The following is a 20,118-nucleotide window of genomic DNA, read 5'->3' as shown; positions in this document are numbered from 1 at the left end:
AAGTAACCGCAGTAGCTGACAAAAAAAAGACCAAAGTGATCATTTTTCACTTCAAACCACCCACCAGTTGGTAATTTAACTAATGTAAAAATGTCCAAATGCCCTTGGTGCTCATTGGAAATTTGACCCATCCTTCTCCTCCTCAGCGGTATGCTGCCAAATGTCTGTTGTGCTGTGCAGGGCTGGAAGGAATCCTAATACTGCCTGCAGCTGGATAAAAGTTTAGTTTTGACAATACCGAAGGTGTTTGAAATCCATAAGACATGAGTTTGATTTCAGGTGAAATTACAAAGCAGTGATTCCTCATTCAAAACCAATGATTTTCTTTGCACATCTTCTTTTTTTTTTTTTTTTAACAAGAGGCAACCTTCAAAAATCCATCTCAGTCTCAGTCTAACCCTTCTTGAGAGGCAACCAATGTGTATGTATGATTTATTCTGGATTGGCTATTACCTGACCAAGTTGGTGATTTATGATGCAGAGTTTAACATGAATTGAAGATAGGTGCTCTGGGTCAGAGCCTCCTCCAAACTCATTACTTTAGATGCATGCTATCAAAACCATCCTACTCCTTCCACACACAGATAACATACACTCCACCCACACACACGATCAACGAGAATGAGACTGGAAGGTATAGGGTTAAGGTGTGTTCTGCTTTCCCATTGAATAAGGGACACAAAGGCCTTGTGCAGATCTGACTCTTGACAGCTTCTCTTAGAACTGCTACTGTCAAAATCTATGTAGGTCTGGACTTATACCAGTGTGAAGGTCAGGCCTGAGAGAACACAATCATAGTGTAATAATTATAAAAGACAGCAGCTTCTGGGAAAATACAAAGACTATTTTCCAGAGTTGGCTGAGATTCTGCTGCCATCTACTGGTCCAGAAACTGAAATGGTCTTATTCCAAACTGAAACACTATGGCTGCAAATTAAACCCAAGGTGTAGTTAACACTCCAGAAGAAGGAGAAAATAAAAAAAAATATAGATAAAACTTTATTGTCCATTTCCACAGAAAATGACATTGTAGTACCACATCAAGAACCATAAAAAAGACATTACTTTAAAAACTTTGACCATAAAAATCTGTATCAACATAAAATCAATAACATTTAAAAGTCCATCAAGAGCTTGCAAATAAAAAGTAATCCAATTAAGTATGGAATAAATGATTGCTTATGTTTTTTTCCAACAGAAGTGTACCCTGAAGCATCTTCCCGATGGTAGATGCTGATACTCCTCATTAAGGACATGAGTGAGGTCTGTGGGGATATTTTTTGGCTGGTTTAAGGGTGTTGACCAGCTGTTAAAGAATCAGTTTTCCACTGGCTGTCTTAGCCCACTGTTGAATCAGAGTTCAATTTTCCCCCCAAAGTAGTTACAAATTCAACTCTTGTATGTCATTAAAGTTTGACATATCTTTTGCTCTGTATTTACGTGTTCTCTATAGCACTGGTCTGGACCCTGTGCTGAAACCACGCTTGGTTTTATGCTTTCAAAAGTCAGATTCTAACCATTAATAATGTATTCTGGCTGAGTCCTGTCCTTCAACAAAGCCAAAGTTAAATGAACGGCATATGGTTTTACTTAAAAAATAATAAAACAAAAAATAGGGACAATGTGTGGGCATTAATCACATTGGCTCTGAATGTTAAAAGCTTTAGGGACCCCCTATGCTCTTTAGGGATTCACTTGGGGGGTACCAGACCCCAACCACTGCTTTATAGGAACATTAAGAGAACAGAATACACTTGATAGATATTAAATTACTCAGTGAAACCATAGAATATGCTATTTGTTGTGTCTTTGTTTAGTGTAATCTGCTTAATCGTGGGGAGGACACCAGGCGCCAAGGGGTTAATACGGGAGATTTCTGCAGCTAACTTAAAAATGACATTGACCTTCCAGAAAACTGTTTTGTTGAGGTATGGGGCTGAAAGAGAACTCTTCAGTGTGGTGTTTGTATAAGAAACTTATCCTTTGTGTCAAACATGGTGGAGGTAGTATCATAGTTTGGGAATGTTTCCTACTTCTGGAAGTATGACTTACCATTATTGTGAGAACAATGAAATCTTTAGAATACAGATAAACACTAAAAGAAGTAGCTCTGCATAGAGAGGGTTTTAGTCACGCTCACCAAAAGTCCTGACCTTAATCCAATAAAAAAAGTTATGAAAAGAGCTGAATCAAGCTACAACATTCCAGATTTGAAGCCAGGAATGCAATACATTTGCTCTAAGCTCATGTGCAGGACTGATAAACAGTTACGGGAAACATTAAGCTGCCGCCAGTGATGCACAAGGTACTTAAAGCAAATTCACTTAGTTTTGAGACTTACAGACATGTTTGTAATTTCGTTGCACGTTTGTTGCAATGACAACAAAGTTCTATTCTTGATAATTCATAAATAAACATTAAAGCATTTGCAATTTGTTTAATTGGATTCACTATTTCCTTTCAGGACCTGTGTGAAAATCTTGCATTTTAGCTCAGATTTAATAAAAATGTGCTGAAGGGTATGCATTTTCGAGCACCACAACATGTAATATTTATAACGGTTGCAAAAACAGTCATCTATAACAAAGTATTGCTGTGAAAATAAAACAAAAGTCAACACAAAAGAGATGTTTATTTTTCTAAAATATTTTTACTAACAGGGAACAGTACCATATTAACCAGTTTGTAATACATCCTATGTTTTACTCAGCATGTAAAGGACACTGAAAAGGCATTTTGATATAAGTAATAAGGAACAGACAGGTTTTAAATGTAACTTGTAACAGCCCAAAAACATATAATGTATGTATGAACAAGCTGCCTAAGAATACAGTCAGTATATTTTGGATTTCTGCATTAGCTTCAAAATAACAATGATATGGAAGAACGTAGCAGATTTCAGCCTGGATTCATTTTCCTTGTTGCTTGACCCAGTCAGAATATCCTCCTTTATAGTGTCTAGCCCTGAAAAGAAGAATACACAACACCAGAGCTCTGTAATATGTAATATGTCAGATCTGGATCAAACTATATCTGAACTATAAGTACTATATATATGTGATTATAGAAGCTGTACCTGCTGAATCCCTGCTGATGGGCAATGCTCAGCGCTGTGAAGCTCCTGTTACCACTTCTACAATGAAACACTATGTTGTCGTCGTCTTTCCCAGGAGCTCTCACTTTAAACTTCTGCTCAAAGAGCTCAGGGTCCAGTTTTAGAGAATCCTTTAGGGTGTCCACTGGTATTCATTAACACACACACAAAATATAAAACAGAAAAAAATGATTTACAAAACGATATAGGAATACAGTTTAAGACAAGACTGTACATGTTTACCTACGTGGGATGTTGACGGCCTGTGGAATGTTACCAGCCTGGTATTCATCTGGGTTCCTCACGTCAAAAAGTTGAATGTCATGCTTTGACAGCATGTTTTTCAACTGAGAGTAAGTCACCACTAAGATTTATTACAAAAACAGATAAATAAATAAAATTAAAATAACAAAAAAGGAAGCAGACAATTTAAATCAAGTGGCAAAATAGACCCCATACAATGATGCCTGTCATCTAAAGAAACATTTAAACTCACCATCCATTGTTTTAACTCCAACCCTGAGTTCTCAAGTCTTGCTGCTACTGTTCACTGTAATGAAGTTAAACCAGTTCACTGTAAACGACCTTGATCATTGACAAGACAATGCTTAACTTCCGTTCCGAGTCACAGCTTCCGACTGGTAACTTAGAAGGATGTATATAAAAAGGGGCTCCAGTGCTTTTTGGGACATTGGCCACATTTAAACCCGGTCCTATTCAAGAACTAGGATACCTAGATCAGTCAAATCTCAATAGAGTTAATTAACAGATGACATAAATTAATTATCAAACTGTTTCTGATTTGTAAAATCTTTATTTATGATAATGCCAAGAAGCACTTAGGCTACATTATATCAGGAATGCGCCTAAACAGGAACTGTGCAGTGTTGCGCTTGTACAATTATTGTCAGAATAAGATCTGTAAATCTACATTAAAAATAAAAACATATCACTTAAAGAAACAATCTACAGAGAAAGTGTTTTTTTTTTAAACAAGTGTTTAATTTAAAATGTAGGAATAGCCAACTTAAATTCCTGACCTTTACCCAACAGAATAGTTATGAAAGGAACTGAAGCAAGCATTGCACCCAACAACATCCCAGATTTGAACCCATCCTGTACAAAGAAATGCAATATATTTACTCTGAGCTGATAGCAGGGCTGATAAACAGTTACCAGGAACATTTAACAGCAGTCAGTGTTACACAAGGTACCGTAAGTGAAGTTCACTTAGTTTTGACACATTTGTAAGGAAATGTATAATAAATGCTAAAGCATTCTTTTCTTATTTAATTATCCTCTTGCAGGACTTGTGTAAAAATCTCATGTTATATCTCAGATTTATTCAGAAATAAGGTCAAGGACCACTACACATTACTTTTTATCTCAATGACAACAACAATCTAACAAAATTAAGCTGTAAAAACTTAAAAATGAAAAAAGTCAACACCAAGAAATGTTCAATTTCCCTTTATTTTTATTAACAGAAAACAGTTTCAAGTTAACCAGCTAGTAATACATGCTATGTTTTACTCAAAATATAAAGGACACTTGTGGCATTTACCTCTAAGTAACACAATGTTAAAATTAAAACTTAAAGCAACAGGCAGTTTTTATTGTAACTTAAAACAATTCGTAACAGCTAAATAATATGCATTGTGTGTATGAATAAGCTGCCAAATAATATATTGTGTATATTTTGGCATTCTGCATTAGCATCACATTAATAAAAAATATGGGAAAACGTAGCAGAATTCAGCCTGGATTCATTTTCCTTGTTGCTCAACCCAGTCAGAGTATCCTCCTTTATAGTGTCTTGCCCTGAAAAGAAGAATAAACACAACAGTAGATTTCTGTCATTTGTTTTCCAACTAAAAGGTCATTTAATATTTAACAAGTCAGGACAGTGTCTGAGTATACTATACTCTAGTTGACTAATGACATATTATAGGTGTTATGTGACTACAGTCCTGCTTCAAGTTATAGCTGGACTATTAAATAAATACTGTATATATGTGATTATAGATGCTGTACCTGCTGAATCCCTGCTGATGGGCAATGCTCAGCGCTGTGAAGCTCCTCTTACCACTTCTACAATGAAACACTATGTTGTCGTCGTCTTTCCCAGGAGCTCTCACTTTAAAATTCTGCTCAAAGAGCTCAGGGTCCAGTTTTAGAGAATCCTCCAGGGTGTCCACTGGTATTCATTAACACACACACACACAATATAAAACAGAAAAAAAATTATTTACAAAACGATATAGGAATACAGCTTAAGACAAAACTGTCCATGTTTACCTACGTGGGATGTTGACGGCCTGTGGAATGTTACCAGCCTGGTATTCATCTGGGTTCCTCACGTCAAAAAGTTGAATGTCATGCTTTGACAGCATGTTTTTCAACTGAGAGTAAGTCACCACTAAGATTTATTACAATAAATAAATAAAAGAAAAAAATAAGAAAAAAAGAAAGAAGAAAGAAACAGAAAATTAAATATACAGTTTAAGCCAAGGGGCAAAACTAGACCCCACATATAAACCCTACATACTTGTTGTCTATAATAATATATAAACCTACCATCCATTGTTTTAACCCCTTAACCCCCAGTTATCTCAGCCTCCGCTGCTGCTATTACCTGCAGCGAGGGTTCACTAAAAGTCTTCTATAAAAGCACCAAGGGACACTGACAAGCCATTCTTTTCCAAATGAAACAAAAATGCCATAGACAGCTAAAATCACTCTTTAGGACAATTAAACCCTGTTCACACAGTTAGCAGTGAATTCAGCTGGAAAGTGCTGGGTGTGTGTATGTGTGTGTGCATATGCAACCACAAACAACCCCGTTATAGGGGCACATCACTTGTAGACACTGAAACAGCTTCACAACACGCTAAGAAGTATTATAATTACTAACTGATTAAAATGTAATGCTTTAAGACATAAGGGCTTACACAAGCATGTAGGAAAACATACAAGGCTATGAAGGTGATTCCTGTAGGACACACTTGAATAAACTCGTAATATATAGCCTGTTTCCTTTTACTTTGATTATTACCACTGTCATCTTCTCCGCATGTTGGAACTGACGTCGAAAAAGTCCGAAAAGCCGAAGCAACGTTCGGGTAAGATTTACAGCTCACTTCCGCAACAACCTGGCACAACCGCCGGGTCAGCACGAGAGACAACATGATAAGAAGCGGCGAGGCGCGCGGATTACTGTAGAATGACTTCATGACGCACGATTAAACTACTTTATACGAGGACGTTTTTTTCTTCTTCTTCTTTCTCTTGCTCACTGTCACTTCTTCTCGTTTGGGGTTTTAGTACAGTTGGCATTCTTTGAGTGTATACTGCCCTCTCTGGCCATCATTGATCTTGTGCTACTGCTTTTTATTTCGCCCAGTTCTCTAAGTTGGTACTTTATGAAAGCATTTATTGTTTATCTCTATCCGTTAACATTTACATTTCTTTCTTTCTTGCATTAAGTAGTCCTCTGAGCTTTTGGCTTATTCAGGCCGTGGGTGGTATAGCATTATTAACTTATTTTTAAAGCCTTAATTTGCAGGCACGTGTTTTTGTTGCACCATAAGTGAGCATGTATGCAATGTTAGTGACATCTTAAAACTATTAAAACCAGTGCAGTTTCAAAATATCCAGTTCGTTATTAAAGCATTTGTTGTGCTTTTTTAGTCCTCTTATCTTGAACAGGTTTTAATATTAAAAATTAATACATAACTTTTATAAACTTTAAAAAGAAACAACATACAAGAAAATCAAAAACTAGGACTTTGAACCTGGACTAGCTCCAATGAAGAATTTCACACTTTGTGTAACTGCTCAAACAGCTGTGTTACATCACCTGTCACATTTGACATTTTTTAAATACTTCTACTTAAACTTCAATTTCTTTGGAACAGCATCTTCTAGTTTACGCTTCAGTGTTCTTCATGCCATGTTCCTGTCTTCTCATTTCTTGTGTTTACCTACAGTGTTTCCAACCTGTTTCTTACCCTGCTACTCTGTAGTGAGAAAACATTGTGCCATTTTTACTACACAAATTCATTCTCTACAGCTTCAATATTCCTGAACTGGGACAGTTTTCACAGGCCCTAGGCAAATGCTCAGAGCTCTGGAATAAATGACATCATGCTCTGACAGCACAAACTTAGCTACTGAGCCCTGCACCACTCACCACTTTGTCTGAATTAGTGCTAGCTCTTATATTTCAACACTGCAGCATCAGCTTCCCATTCTAGCCTGAACAGATATGTCATAACACTAACGACTTGCTCTTTCATTATGTAAAACCTAAATCAGTCAGTTTGAAAAAATGTGAATTGTTTTTGTTGTTTCCAAATAGCTCTGATTACTTTAAAAGATAAAAAGAAATAATGAATCTTTATCTATTCTTTGTACACTCTAAAGTCTCTGATGATGCAATAATTTCAAATTAATCCCACAGAAATGTGTGAAATAAATAAAAATCCTCGTTAAAAATCCATCCCATGGAGGTGGCATGTTGATTATTCACACATTCTGATGCAGAAAACTGGTGTAAATGTGTGATTTGGGCAATGGTTTAAAAAAAGCAATGAAAACTGTTTGCAGGCGTTGGGACTACTTAAGGGAACCAGTAAAAACAGAAATGTATGCAGTATGTTTTTTATTTTATGGTGGACTGAGATTTGATGGCAGAGCTGAGTGTCTTTGGAGGTCTGTTTTGTGGCTTAAAGCATTTTGAGAATCCACAGCTTCAGTGAGAAAGTGAATTTTAACCGCTCTCATCTTGGACTGAAGTCAAGCAACAAACAACTTGAACCTGCCAAAGGCTAGAACGGTTTCTCGGCAAATCTTCCAAATTATTTTCCCAGGAAAGCCTCCAGACATCAGAGATTTAGCTCTTTCCACAATTAGATACTGCTAACATCCCATATACTGTATTATTCCAGCCACACAGTTCTTCCAATCTCAGTTCAGATATTCACAAACTATAAGCGGGTTGAATATATTCTCAGAGTCTTTGGACAGCATGACAGATGAGCAAATCTTGTGAGGGTTTTCTCTTCCATTAGTGGACAGTCTCTATTGATCCTCCTTGTCTTGCTACCATTACATGCATTCCTCGCTGGGGCTCCAGAATTGTAACGGTCAGAGAAAATTATCCTCCAGTGACCACCCAACACCCCCAGACGGATGAATATTGCACGCAGCTCAACAAATAATCCTTCAGGGAAGGTTTTGCCTTATTTGATGGGATAGTGGTGGGTGAACCTAGTCTGTGCAGCCTCATTATCGAGGCTGAACACAGTCTTTGGCGCTTGTTAAAGCATCTTATCACTGAACCGCAAGTTCTTCATCTACATATTTCTGCTGCAACAGCTTGCAGCTTTATTTCTAGTAACTGGAATACACACAATATGTGTATTATAAACCCCCAGATTGTACAACAAAAACGTTTTGAAACATTTATTAGATTGAATAGATTATTTCCTATAAATTTATACACTATTAAATGAACACACCTACATGAATAATGCAAAAAAAAAGAAAAGAAAAAAAAAGTGGTGATGGTGTGCGTGTTTGCAGCTCACTTATGTCCCTTTTCAATCAAATTTCTAATATTATCCATGCAGTTGATTTCCTCTCAAATTAAAGTGCCTCTTTCATTTGAAACACACGTAGAAGCCTTTGTAAACAAGTCTAGAATTAACATTTAGCCTACTACCAAAAACGGGCATTTTTTAGGGCGCTACTTTTGCCCCAATGTGATACGTAGCTTTCCTCGCACTCCGCCTAAAAAGGGCTCCTGACGTTGCTGACTCCTGCTAATAAAAACATCATCAGCAGGAGGCGACAGATCCTGAATATGAAACAGGGCACAGGTTAAATACTGAAAGCCCACAGCCGTGTAGTTTTGAATCGGCAGCTAGAAGTCATGAAAACAGGCCACACAAAAGTCATTTAAATGGTCAAAGAAGCGATTTTGAAACGTGGGAGCATGAAATATGGAGAATTCAATAAATTATGTTCAAACTTAAACTATTTAGATTTTTGGAGAATTTAAAATCCACTATTAACCCAGTTTACATGGCATAGTAACGATTTGTCCAAAAGATCCACAACTGATGTTTGGTTAATTTAAATATTTTAACAGATAAAGAGGAACAAACAAAAACTGAACTATCTACACTTCCTGATCATACATTGATCTCCCTGTCAAACACAGAACAAACATAAACATAGAAACATAGAAAAAAACACTATACTATAAATCTACTCCTAATTATTGGAAATTAAATAACAACCTTTTTAAAATATATGGAAAATATTGGGATTATACCTAATTTTTTATAAGAAAACTAGCTATTGTAGAGGCAAAGGCTAAAAAAACAAAACAAATAAAAAAGAAAAAAAACACAACAAAACAAAAAAAAAAATAAAAAAATGAGAAAAACATTATTAAATAATTCATTTATTTATATAATAATGCAAATCTTTCTCAAACTGAATTGACAAAAATATAATACATGAATTGCAATCAGAGCTGGACAATATTTATCAATGGCCCAAGGAGCATTTATACAGTCCAGGTGCAAATGGATGGAACAAGGGGAACCAAATACTAGATACTTTCATCAGTAAAAAAAAAGGGAAAATTTACATTAAATAGTATTCATAAGCTCAATATTGATGGTCAAATATTAGATGATCCAAAAATTATCTCGAAATCCCCTGCAGAATTCTATAAAAAACTTTATTCTGAACAGGATGAACAAGGAAGCCTTTCACACTCCTTTACAGAAATCAAAGATAAAATTAGAAATACTGATCAAAGTATCAAAGTGGAAGAATTAAAGAAAACTATGTGTAAATTAAAATACAACGAACCCCCAGGAAATGATGGCTTCAGGGGGATTTTATGAAGCTTTTCAGGACTACATTTTTGAATTTTTCTTGTACTTATTTCAAGAGTCAGTAGAGAAAGGTATAGTACTCAGTGCATGTTGAAGCAGAAATTCAGTGAAAACCTGCAGGAATGTGGCTCTTGTAGGACCAGATTGTGTATCCCTGATGTAAGCACTAAACGTGTTCATGCAGTTGTGTTTTTGTTCGTTGTTAAATGTTGCATTTCAAGGCACCAGGGTACTGATGTTTCTGCTTATGAGTTATATTACTTTAAAGAAATTTACATGTTTTTACTGTGTATGTGCAAGGAGTTCATTGCCATGTTTACAACTTTGTTTTGTGTAACTGTAAGCAAATGTATTTATTTATTTTTTATATTTTTCACAGTGCTTGTAAAATGGTGCTAATGGTGTTCAGAATGTTCCAGATGAGAACAAATAAAATGCTGCGCTTGTCCGAAGCGCTTTTCTCCCTTTATTGATGCCAAAGGCTGCTTCACTGTCTAGGCAGTTCTCTATTGGGATCAGCGGGACACAAAAGCCTACACACAGTGTTGTAAATGTGGGTCACATGGCCAAATTCAGAAAAAAAAAAGATGTTTTATTCTGTTTCCCAGCTAGGATTAGGATATCTGTCATGGCTGAATTTCTCATTTATCCTGGATTTGTTACTCTTGTCCAGCTGATGTTATCATTGTGTGTCTAGCTTGTTTTCCACCATGTTTTGGTCAAAGGAATCAGCAAAGGAAAGAAAAACAGTCTGTCATGACATGGTGAAAAATGTCTTCCAAACAAGGTGGTTCTTAAAATAAAGGACATCATAACTCCTCCAATCTCTTCCTTAAGGACATACCAGCACAAGGACATCAGGAGGAGATGGGATTGGACAACCCTGACATTTATCTGCATCTTATCTTTCTTTCTTGACAATGACTAAACAACTGAAGCTGTCAAATAAATAAGAAGTTACAATGGCCCCATCTGATGTGTGGTCAAATTCATGTAGAAATGATGAGACCACAAGCTTCAGGGTCCGCTTATATGTGGCCCTCCTACACAGAAGCAAGACACCCAAGGACTTTTGGCATATGCCTTTTAACCAAAACAGATGCCCCTTATTTTGCATTGTTGCCATGTGTGATATAGTGCAGAGGCAGCATGGGGCTGAAGCTGAGCAGAAGATGATGTGCTTGAGCCAGAAAAGGAGGTAAATTGCTAGAGAGATATAACTAACAATTAAGGTCTACATAGCTCAAGTGTTTCAGTCTTTCTTCATGTAAATATATGGTACACATACATACAAAGCAAACCAATTGGCTTGTATAGTGTACAGGAACATCTGTGCGGAGTACAGACTGGAAGCCCCGAGGTCAAGGAGGGAAACACCTCCGAAGGTGGTAGAGAATAACCGAGCTAAGATCCTGTGGGACTTCCAGATCCAGACCGACAAAATGGTTGGTGATGGACAAACAGCAGTGAAAAGCCGTTGTGGTTGACATCGCAATACCAAACTATTGCAACATCCAAAAAAAGGAACATGAGAAATTGGAGAAATACCAAGGCCCGAAAGAAGAACTTGAGAAGGCCTGGAAAATGAAGGCAACAGTGGTGCCCATGGTTATATTCTGTTGAAGCATGGTTGAAAAGCAATATCTGACTTTCATTGGTTAAATTTCATAGAATTTTTATTTATTATTACTTTCGTCAGATTCAAGTTATTTCTGTGACCATTGTAAGTTTTTCTTTGATTAACCAAAGGATAACCAACAATTTTGTCCATGTATATATATATATATATATATATATATATATATATATATATATATATATATATATATATATATATATATATATATATACATATATATATATATATCAAATGTGGTCATGCAGAGAAGACAAATTAACACAGCACACATTATGGATTTTATTAATTGTTCTATTTTTTAGCCATATTATTATATAGTATTTCTGTCAAATGTACATAGAGATGAAAACTTTCTGTTCGTGACTTCTGTGGATAACAATTTGAAGAACTGTTTAATGATTATGTTTTTTTTTTTTTGGTTTTTGTAGAATCACTTTAAAATAATAAATGTTATGTTGTTTTTATAATAGATAAAGTTATTTCAGTCTAAAGATGTATAAATCCTTTTTTAACACCTTTGACCAAAAGATTTGTATATTTTGTGTAATAGTGTAAGATGTGTGTGTGTGTGTTAGTTGAGAAGACAGAATAAAGATAATTGTTCAGTGTTGTTTTAGTATTTCTTTGTCTTTGCTGCTGTTGTTCTTACACAAATTATAGTATTTTGCTACTGCTCACAGTTATGTAGGCAGAGTTTGTGTTGCACCATGAGTGTGTATGCATACATGGGTGTTGAGATTCACAGTAAGCAGATTAAAATGTGATTAGAAAGTTGAACAACAGTCCAACTTTATGTCCCTGTTATGCAAAACAGTGGGCTTCATGGTTGTGTAGAAACCAAGTTCACTTTCATCTGAAGTGCTGTTTGCAGTTATGCATAATTTATTTATTGCACATGCATATACCTGCATACATGTTACATTGCTAAATTAAATGAAATTTTGATCATTTAATGACAATGATAATGATAATGGAAGATGTGCACTTCTTACCACGAATAAAATGTGCAATTAAATTTAAAGTTTATGAAAAAGATAAGATTAATTGCTTTCACTGGGTTTTATATCGATTACAAAAGATCTCTGATTCTAGTTGCCCAATTAGACCCTTGTTTCTATAAAATGGCAAATACAGAAAAACAATAAGCTCATTTCCAACTATTGTTAGTGCTGCGAATCTTGATTTGTACGACTAAATATTTTTTTTAAAGGAGGGAGGCAAAAAGAGGTGAAATATGAATGGCTGGGTTGGAGACGGACATCTTTACCTACTTTATGACTCACTTTCCACCAGTTTAACTTGTTGTGATTTCCCAGCTTTAGTCAGCTGCCGTAACCTAAACCACTGCCACGCCTCGGACTAACCCACGTAGCTGCAAGAAGGGCAAAAAATGATCATTGTTGAAAAATATATTAAGATAATCTAGTAGTGATCTAAACTAATGTTTATAACTTTAACATATATATTATTCTAAACAGTTATTTACATATTAGTACATTTTTTTGTTTTCTTACTCCATTTCTGACATAGTTAAGAAAAAAACAACACCCCCATTTCGATGGTACACTCCCAAACGCCGACTCCCATGATTCACTGAGTCATCTAGAACATCTACCGGGAACGAAAAATATTTATCGGCAGTTTGTGTTAATAATAGTCATTTAACTAAAAACTGTCACGATGCCGATGTGTGGAGGAACCTCCGAGGTGAAAGAAGCCAATGACGAAGTTCAGCAGATTTGTAATGCTGTAAGTAGAAATAGGAATATTCTCAATTTGGTGCTAAATACTCACACAGTCTGGGAGTCCGTGTTTCATCTTGCTGTCTTCTTCACCTCCTTGCTATTCAGATGAAGCCTCACGCAGAGCAGAAAGCAGGGACGACCTACGATGTTTTCACTGCAAAGAGCTTCAAAACGCAGCTTGTGGCCGGAACCAACTACTTCATTAAGGTAATGATCGGTACAGATGCAGCTGAAACGTTGCAGGAGAGCAAAACGGTGCCCCTAAAACTGTGATGTCAGATTTGAACTTCATAATAACGCTGAATGTTTATAGGATCTACAATGATGTATATTACTTTTAAAGTTCTGTCATAGCCGACCCTTCCTTCTTGTTTTCTGATTGAACTGGACCAGTTTCTGTTCTGGTGGTCCCTTATTTGAGGCCCTGCTGATGCACCGGTGGGTGTCATCCTGCAGTGAGATTCCCAACTGAACCGTCCTGGACTGCAGCTGGACACGGCACTCCTTGTCCTGTTCTCAGGGACTCCACTACAAGGCCAGACTAGTACAACCTGTAGCATTTAGAAAACTGCCACTACAAAGCAGAACAAGGACTATTAGTACCAGTATTTTAGTTAATCTGGTTAGTCTCCACCCTCTCCTACTTTTGCTCTGATTCAGCAAAGAGTTGGTGCTACTGTAGCACCAGTTTTTCAGGGTTGGAGCCAGTGTAGTGGTGGATAAAATGTAATAAACTGGTTCTAAGTTAAGGAATGGTTCAAAACCAGCTCTGAAACTGCTTTAACTTTTGCTACAGCAGTGACCTGGTCTGGTAGCATTCAGAAAATGGAACAGCACTAGCTATTAAACACCAACTAAACTTTCTAAATTAATACTTTTAACCACATCATGCTTCATTAACAACATCTCTTTCTGCTTTAGAAGCATAAATAAAATATTTTGACTTTTGATAACATTTAGTCTGTTTTTTTTAATGCACAAACTAAAAATTGTATTAAAAAGATGGATGGAAATGCATTTTTATATTTGCTAGGGACACAAGTTTAATAAAAATGGGAAAAAATCCAATATTATTCTGACCAGTAGACAGAAAAAAAAAACAAAAAAACTAATGACCATAACTGAATATTTATCACTGAAATGACACACAAAAAAAAGTCTGTGTAGGAATTTTGGTGGATTGCTGGAGAGGTCTTAACACTTTTTGATGTTTCTGCAGTCAAGTATCTTTGCATGCAAGTAATGACCCTGTCTAACTTCTTTTGTTCTTTCTTTTAGGTCCACGTAGGAGGAGACGATCATGTTCATCTCCGAGTTTGGAAAAAACTCCCGTGTTATGGAGGAGAGCTTGAGCTGAGCAGCATGCAACATTCCAAAGCCCACGATGACCCTATTGAGTACTTCTAATTCAAACCAAGCAAAAGAAAAAAAAAGTGCCTACAGGCTGCAGTCTCATCACTTAATCCTTTAATATCCTGTTTCTTTATATAAAACTCCATGTAATAATAAACACTATGCACTGAAGATCATGGTTGATGATAGAAGTGTATAACTAAATGAGATATTTTGTACAAGATGCATAAATACATAAAACAGATTCATTGTTATTCTTTTTTTTTTATTGTGTCTCTTCTTTCTGTTGTGTTGACTGATGTGTGAAACAGCTGCAGGCTTGAGTGCACACACTTTGTTATCAACTGGATGATGTGGTGGAAAAATAGTGACAGAGAATGAGAGGAGACAAACAAATGTTTATTGACATTTTGAGTATGTAGTGTGTCAGCTGCTGACGTGGCTCTAATTTCTTTATTGATTTATGTCTCTTTAGGATACAAGATCCCTTCTCAGTTTTTTTTTCTTGTATGTTATAATTTGCAAACTCTTTTAAAATTGTATACATTTGGGTTTTGTGGAAGGTCCAAACATGAAATGCGCAACCCCCAATGCCACTCCTTTAACAGCCTTTTAACTGGTTTAACATTTTCACAGCATCTATCTTTCTTGACATGCTTGCCCACTAGCTTGGTGTTTATGTCTTACTAGGACATGTTTATACCAAAGTTATTAAAACACTTTGTCCACTTTTACCCCAGAGTTATTGAAGTTATCTTTGATCATCTGCAACGGCCTCAATACCTCACTCAAGGGGTTCTAAGAAGAGCGTGACACTCAGATTTATTTTGCATGAGCATGATTAAAGTCAGCCAAAGCCCCTTTTTTATTTTAGGATATTTGAAAAGATAAGAAACATTTTCCAGTGTGTAGCCAGAATATTCCCTCAAAGCAAGAATTGAAGCAGACATTTGGCAAAAACTCATGATTTGTACTTTTGTAAACTGAAACAAGCTTAAAAAGCACAGAAGTGCAAAAAACATGTATAAAATAAGCTTAAATTTAGAGTTTTATTACTTGTTTAGGGTCATTATACTGCATGGAGCACCACATGAAAATAATAATGTGCACTGCCTGGCAAAAAAAAAAAAAAAAACTTAAAATATAAAAAAAGAACGAAAATCCTGAATATAACAGCATTAGATTAAGAGTCTCTGATTGAAAAGTACTGCAGTATTAATATGATGTAGGTTATAAACAGTTATGTTAGAGGATATTCTGTGGTTGTGAAAATGAATCTACTTTTTTTCCTAAGGATCAAATTATTGTTCTGCAACAAGCAAATAAAAGAGCTACAAACTATTAAATACAAAAGCAGGGTTAAGAACTGCTAAAGACATTATTAAAATCTAGAGGGATAGTTGTGAATCTTTGTGGAAGAAAGATGATATCATAGTGATATTAGGAGCATTTCCACAGATACTCAATGCAAAGATACCCAAAGTATTGTGGGTAAAGAGATGTGTAGCTTTAAGATGAAAACAAAATGATATGAAAAATATATATATTATTCATTCTAGAGGGAAATTGCAAAGACCACCTTTAGGTGAAGCTAATCAACAAAAAATGAAGATGCATCCAGATCATAAGTTAGTTTGTTTTTCAGATAGGTAGTGGGAGCTTATTTTACACATTTATAAGTTCAATATCTTCAAATGACCAAAATAGTCAACTTGCTATCTGAATATACTGAATAACCGGGTTTTTCCATCAGTCAATTTTTCCTCCCCTGATGACACAAGCACATTGCAAGATAATCACATCAGGATTTATTGGATTCCTTTCGCAACACTGTGGTTCAGGGAGCACGAGGCCTCCTGTTCATACTTCATCATCACAGAGTCAAGATCTTAATGTCACTGCAAATCTTTGGGTTGTGTTGGAAAAGACTCAGTGGTCTTTCTTTCCCCTAGTAAGTTTAATAACTGTAGAAAATAAAGAATGCAACTCTCATTGTTGCTATTTACAGTTTATAGATGTAATTATACAAGATCCTACATTGCATAACTTAAGTGAATATTTACCATCATGAATGTGTCACATTCAATGTTTAAAGTGGTTTATCAAAACACTACTGTGACCTTTTGTTTGTTTATTAGCTAATACACAATATTAGTCTTCACAGTTTCATTCAATTTCAATCAGCTGCTCTAAATACGAAGTTTCAGAAATCTGCATGTACAGAGTACAAGCAGGTTTTTTTTACTTCTCCACTGTGTTTGCGAAAGAAATCATCTGAGCTAGCCATGCCTATCTGACTCACACCCTTTGCACTGGTGAATCATGAACTTACTGGGGTGAACTTTGGATTTTTATGGTATAAATCAAACATGCTGTATTGTTTAAAGAAAAGAATTTGAGAATGTATATAGTGATTATAATTGGTTGTAAACTTTTCTTTAGGTAATTTAACTTGTATGTTTTGTATTATAACTATTTGTCAAACATGTAAATGTACATGTTTACAATTATATTTTAGCACTATCAAAGATTTTCAATGTTCTTTATTAATACCCGTAGGTAAATTTGTTTTACAGACAGCGATGGTAGAATTTAGCATTCCCTGACAAAACAAAAACATCTTGAACTTGATCGAGTGACAAAAACAAAAAGTGCTCAGTGTCGGTTATTAATCAATATAACAGCAGGGACAAGTAGAAAGATAAAATACAACTAATAAGATCAAGATAGATAAAAATAAATAAATAAAACACATTATAAAAATAACAATGTCATGATCATAGGATGTATGTGGGTATTATCATGTTCATAGGACTTATGTGGGATCTGTGTATAAGATGTGTGGGTCATGTGATGATTATGGGATGTGAGAGTCCGGCCACATTTAGGGGATTTATGTGGTTTGGTTTTGTGCATGAGATGTGTAATGGGTTATGGTCATGTTCGTGTTGTCTTGATCACGGGTATTATGTCTAGTCCTGTTTAGATCCTGTTTTGGGTCATGGAGTTTATTTTGTTTTTATTTAATTCATGTTTATAGGTTTTTGTAAAGATCATGTTTTTGGTTTTTGTTCTTGGGTTTAGTTAGGATTAGATCTTGTGTTGTCTTTTACGTTTATATGTAGGGGGTCTGGGCTGATTGCTCATGCATGTCACCGGTTTGTGTTGGTATTTATACTCCATGGTTCATGTCATACTTTGTCAGGTCCTTTTTGTTTCACCTTGGTCGGTTTGGTTTGAGTTGTTTTCGTTTCAAGTTGAATGGTGTTATGTCAAGTCTTGTTTTTTGGTGCTGGAATAAATCCCTCATCATCTACTTTATTTTTGCCTCCTGTCTGTGAGTGGGTCCACACTCATCCTGCCCCTGGAAACCATTACAAACAATATAAAACCTTTAAGGAAAAATACAATCTGGGATAAAAACCAGAATAAGAACATAGAATTTAAGTCAATTAATTTTAAGAGTCTCAATGATAAATAGAGCTAAAAAATTAGATGAATAAATACAGTAAAAAAAAACTGGAAATGTCACTACTTCTTATTAGGCAGTGACTGCAACAGGGACAACAAAAATAATCATTTTTACTTTTACTGCAAATTTTACTATTAGTTCAGTGTCTCATATTGGCTGTTGTTACCGACCAAACACAATACTTATAAATATACTACAACAGTTTAATACTAAATCTACAACGTGCAATAGTTCTAGTCTGTAACATAAGCTTAACACCCCTCCCCCTTCTCCTCCACCAAATACAAGGTGGCATTTCTTTCACTTCAACTTTCTGTTGTGGTTTTTCTTTAAAGCATTCAACTGACAAAATTTTGCAGAACACATAGTTATGAAGGACCTCTCGGAGGCAGGACTGATTTAACAGGTTTTATTATAAACAGAGTAACTGGCTGAAGCAGGAGTCTTTATGATCTCTAAGTTCTTCTGAAGTCCAAGTTGACAGGTTGGGGAGTCGGGACCGGGACGGGGAAGTGGAAGTGGAAAGGTTCTGAGTGTTTGAATGAGGTCCGACGGAGACTGGCAAGAGAACTGGAGCTGGGATTACTTGCAGGTGTACTTAATGACTATTCTGGAGAGGGAGAGCGGCTGTGATTGACAGGACTAGGTGTAGCAGAGTCTGGCGCAACGGTGACACACATGTTGAGAAATGAGACTGAGACTGTAACAAACTCCCTTTTCATGCCTGGAAATGTCTAAATCTGGTTGTTGCTGTGCTGTCTAAACCACATAAGGTTGTAAGTATGATAGTGGAGCAGCTGTGAGAAAATAGGAGGAGTGGGAAACACTTAAAGCTCTGCTGACATACCAAAAAATATATACATCATTTACAAATTTGTTCTCTTGTTTCGCAGTGTTTCTGTATTAGAATACTGATAAAAACAGATACTTGAAATGTAAAGGTTGTAAAAAGAAAGTTTCTTTAGTTGCAAGTGTTTTTATGACAAAATTCACAAGTCAAAAGTTCAACTGCAAAAGCAGTGAGTGAAGAGTCAAGTCCTCCCTTGCAGCTTCCATATAAATCGAGAGGGTAAGTAGATGCCAGGTTAATGCAAGATAGCTTCCATGGATGTCTCAGCAAGTCCACGTCAGGATTTTAAGATCAGACTATACAATGCTGAAAGAAACTGCAAAAGACTCAGGTGCTACATCTCAGACTCTACAGGCCTTAGCATGTTAAGTGGTAAAGAAACATGACAGTACAATTATGAAAAAATGTGGATTGTTTGGATGGGAGGCCAGGAGAAAGCCTGTTCTCTCTAAAAAGATTGTTATAGCACAGTTTGCAAATTTACATCAGAAGACTTGAAGAACACGTTGGACAAATGACACTGAAATGGGGATGTTTGGTCATAATGCTGAATTTTCATATCAGCACAAACACCTAGAACCATCTGTCCAATATTTCAACCCAGCAAGTTATTAGCAAGTATAATGTGTACCTAGTTTTTCACTCACTGGTTGCATATTAGCTTATTTTGTGATTTAGTGCAATATGTGTTGTTTATCTGATTTTGCATTTACCCTTTTTAAGGCCTAAGGAAATGTTTAAAAAAAAACATACATATTCAACCTTAAACTTAGTCCTTCTTTTGCAAACTTGTAATAGAAGGTGCCACAACTTTGGAAGACCTCCTGCCTGGTTCCTGTTCCTAAGAAGTAATCTCCATCTGGCCTCAGTGATTACCGTCCAGTTGCCCTTACATCACATGTGATGAAGGTGCTGGAGAGGCTGGTGTTGGCCCACCTGAGGCCACTGGTGAAACCTTCTCTCGACCCTCTGCAGTTTGCCTACCGGCGACGTGTGGGGATGGATGATGCTGTCATCTATCTGTTGCAGCGAGCTCACTCGCACCTGGATG

The 20,118-nt window shown here is 36.1% G+C and overlaps 3 protein-coding genes across 5 annotated transcripts; 1 reads left to right on the top strand and 2 right to left on the bottom strand.

Annotated features, from left to right (window-relative positions):
* Positions 1-2,615: 2,615 nt before the first annotated feature.
* On the bottom strand, positions 2,616-3,688 carry LOC121628975 (thiosulfate:glutathione sulfurtransferase-like). The gene is made up of 4 exons (XM_041968418.1): positions 3,591-3,688; positions 3,342-3,458; positions 3,077-3,239; positions 2,616-2,964 (listed from the first exon to the last, which is right to left on the bottom strand). The coding sequence occupies exons 1-4, from the start codon at positions 3,595-3,597 to the stop codon at positions 2,910-2,912; spliced, it is 342 nt and encodes a 113-aa protein (XP_041824352.1). The 5' UTR covers positions 3,598-3,688; the 3' UTR covers positions 2,616-2,909.
* An 860-nt stretch (positions 3,689-4,548) lies between these two features.
* On the bottom strand, positions 4,549-6,385 carry LOC121628974 (thiosulfate:glutathione sulfurtransferase-like). Of its 3 annotated transcripts, none has more exons than XM_041968414.1 (4): positions 6,138-6,385; positions 5,397-5,513; positions 5,129-5,291; positions 4,549-4,915 (listed from the first exon to the last, which is right to left on the bottom strand). In XM_041968414.1, exons 1-4 carry the CDS (start codon positions 6,325-6,327, stop codon positions 4,861-4,863), a joined length of 525 nt encoding a protein of 174 aa, XP_041824348.1. In that variant the 5' UTR covers positions 6,328-6,385; the 3' UTR covers positions 4,549-4,860. The 3 variants fall into 3 exon arrangements, with proteins under 3 accessions (XP_041824348.1, XP_041824349.1, XP_041824350.1); XM_041968415.1 differs by having other exon boundaries at positions 6,150-6,380; XM_041968416.1 differs by lacking the exon at positions 6,138-6,385 and adding an exon at positions 5,672-5,979.
* A 6,839-nt stretch (positions 6,386-13,224) lies between these two features.
* Positions 13,225-15,479, top strand: LOC121628976 (cystatin-B-like). The gene is made up of 3 exons (XM_041968419.1): positions 13,225-13,396; positions 13,498-13,599; positions 14,671-15,479. Exons 1-3 carry the CDS (start codon positions 13,328-13,330, stop codon positions 14,797-14,799), a joined length of 300 nt encoding a protein of 99 aa, XP_041824353.1. The 5' UTR covers positions 13,225-13,327; the 3' UTR covers positions 14,800-15,479.
* Positions 15,480-20,118: the final 4,639 nt, after the last annotated feature.

Source organism: Melanotaenia boesemani, chromosome 18, assembly GCF_017639745.1.
Source record: "Melanotaenia boesemani isolate fMelBoe1 chromosome 18, fMelBoe1.pri, whole genome shotgun sequence".
In the NCBI taxonomy this organism is placed as follows: domain Eukaryota; kingdom Metazoa; phylum Chordata; class Actinopteri; order Atheriniformes; family Melanotaeniidae; genus Melanotaenia; species Melanotaenia boesemani.
The sequence above is the reverse complement of the archived record's forward strand: the minus strand, read 5'-3'. Positions and strand labels throughout refer to the sequence as shown.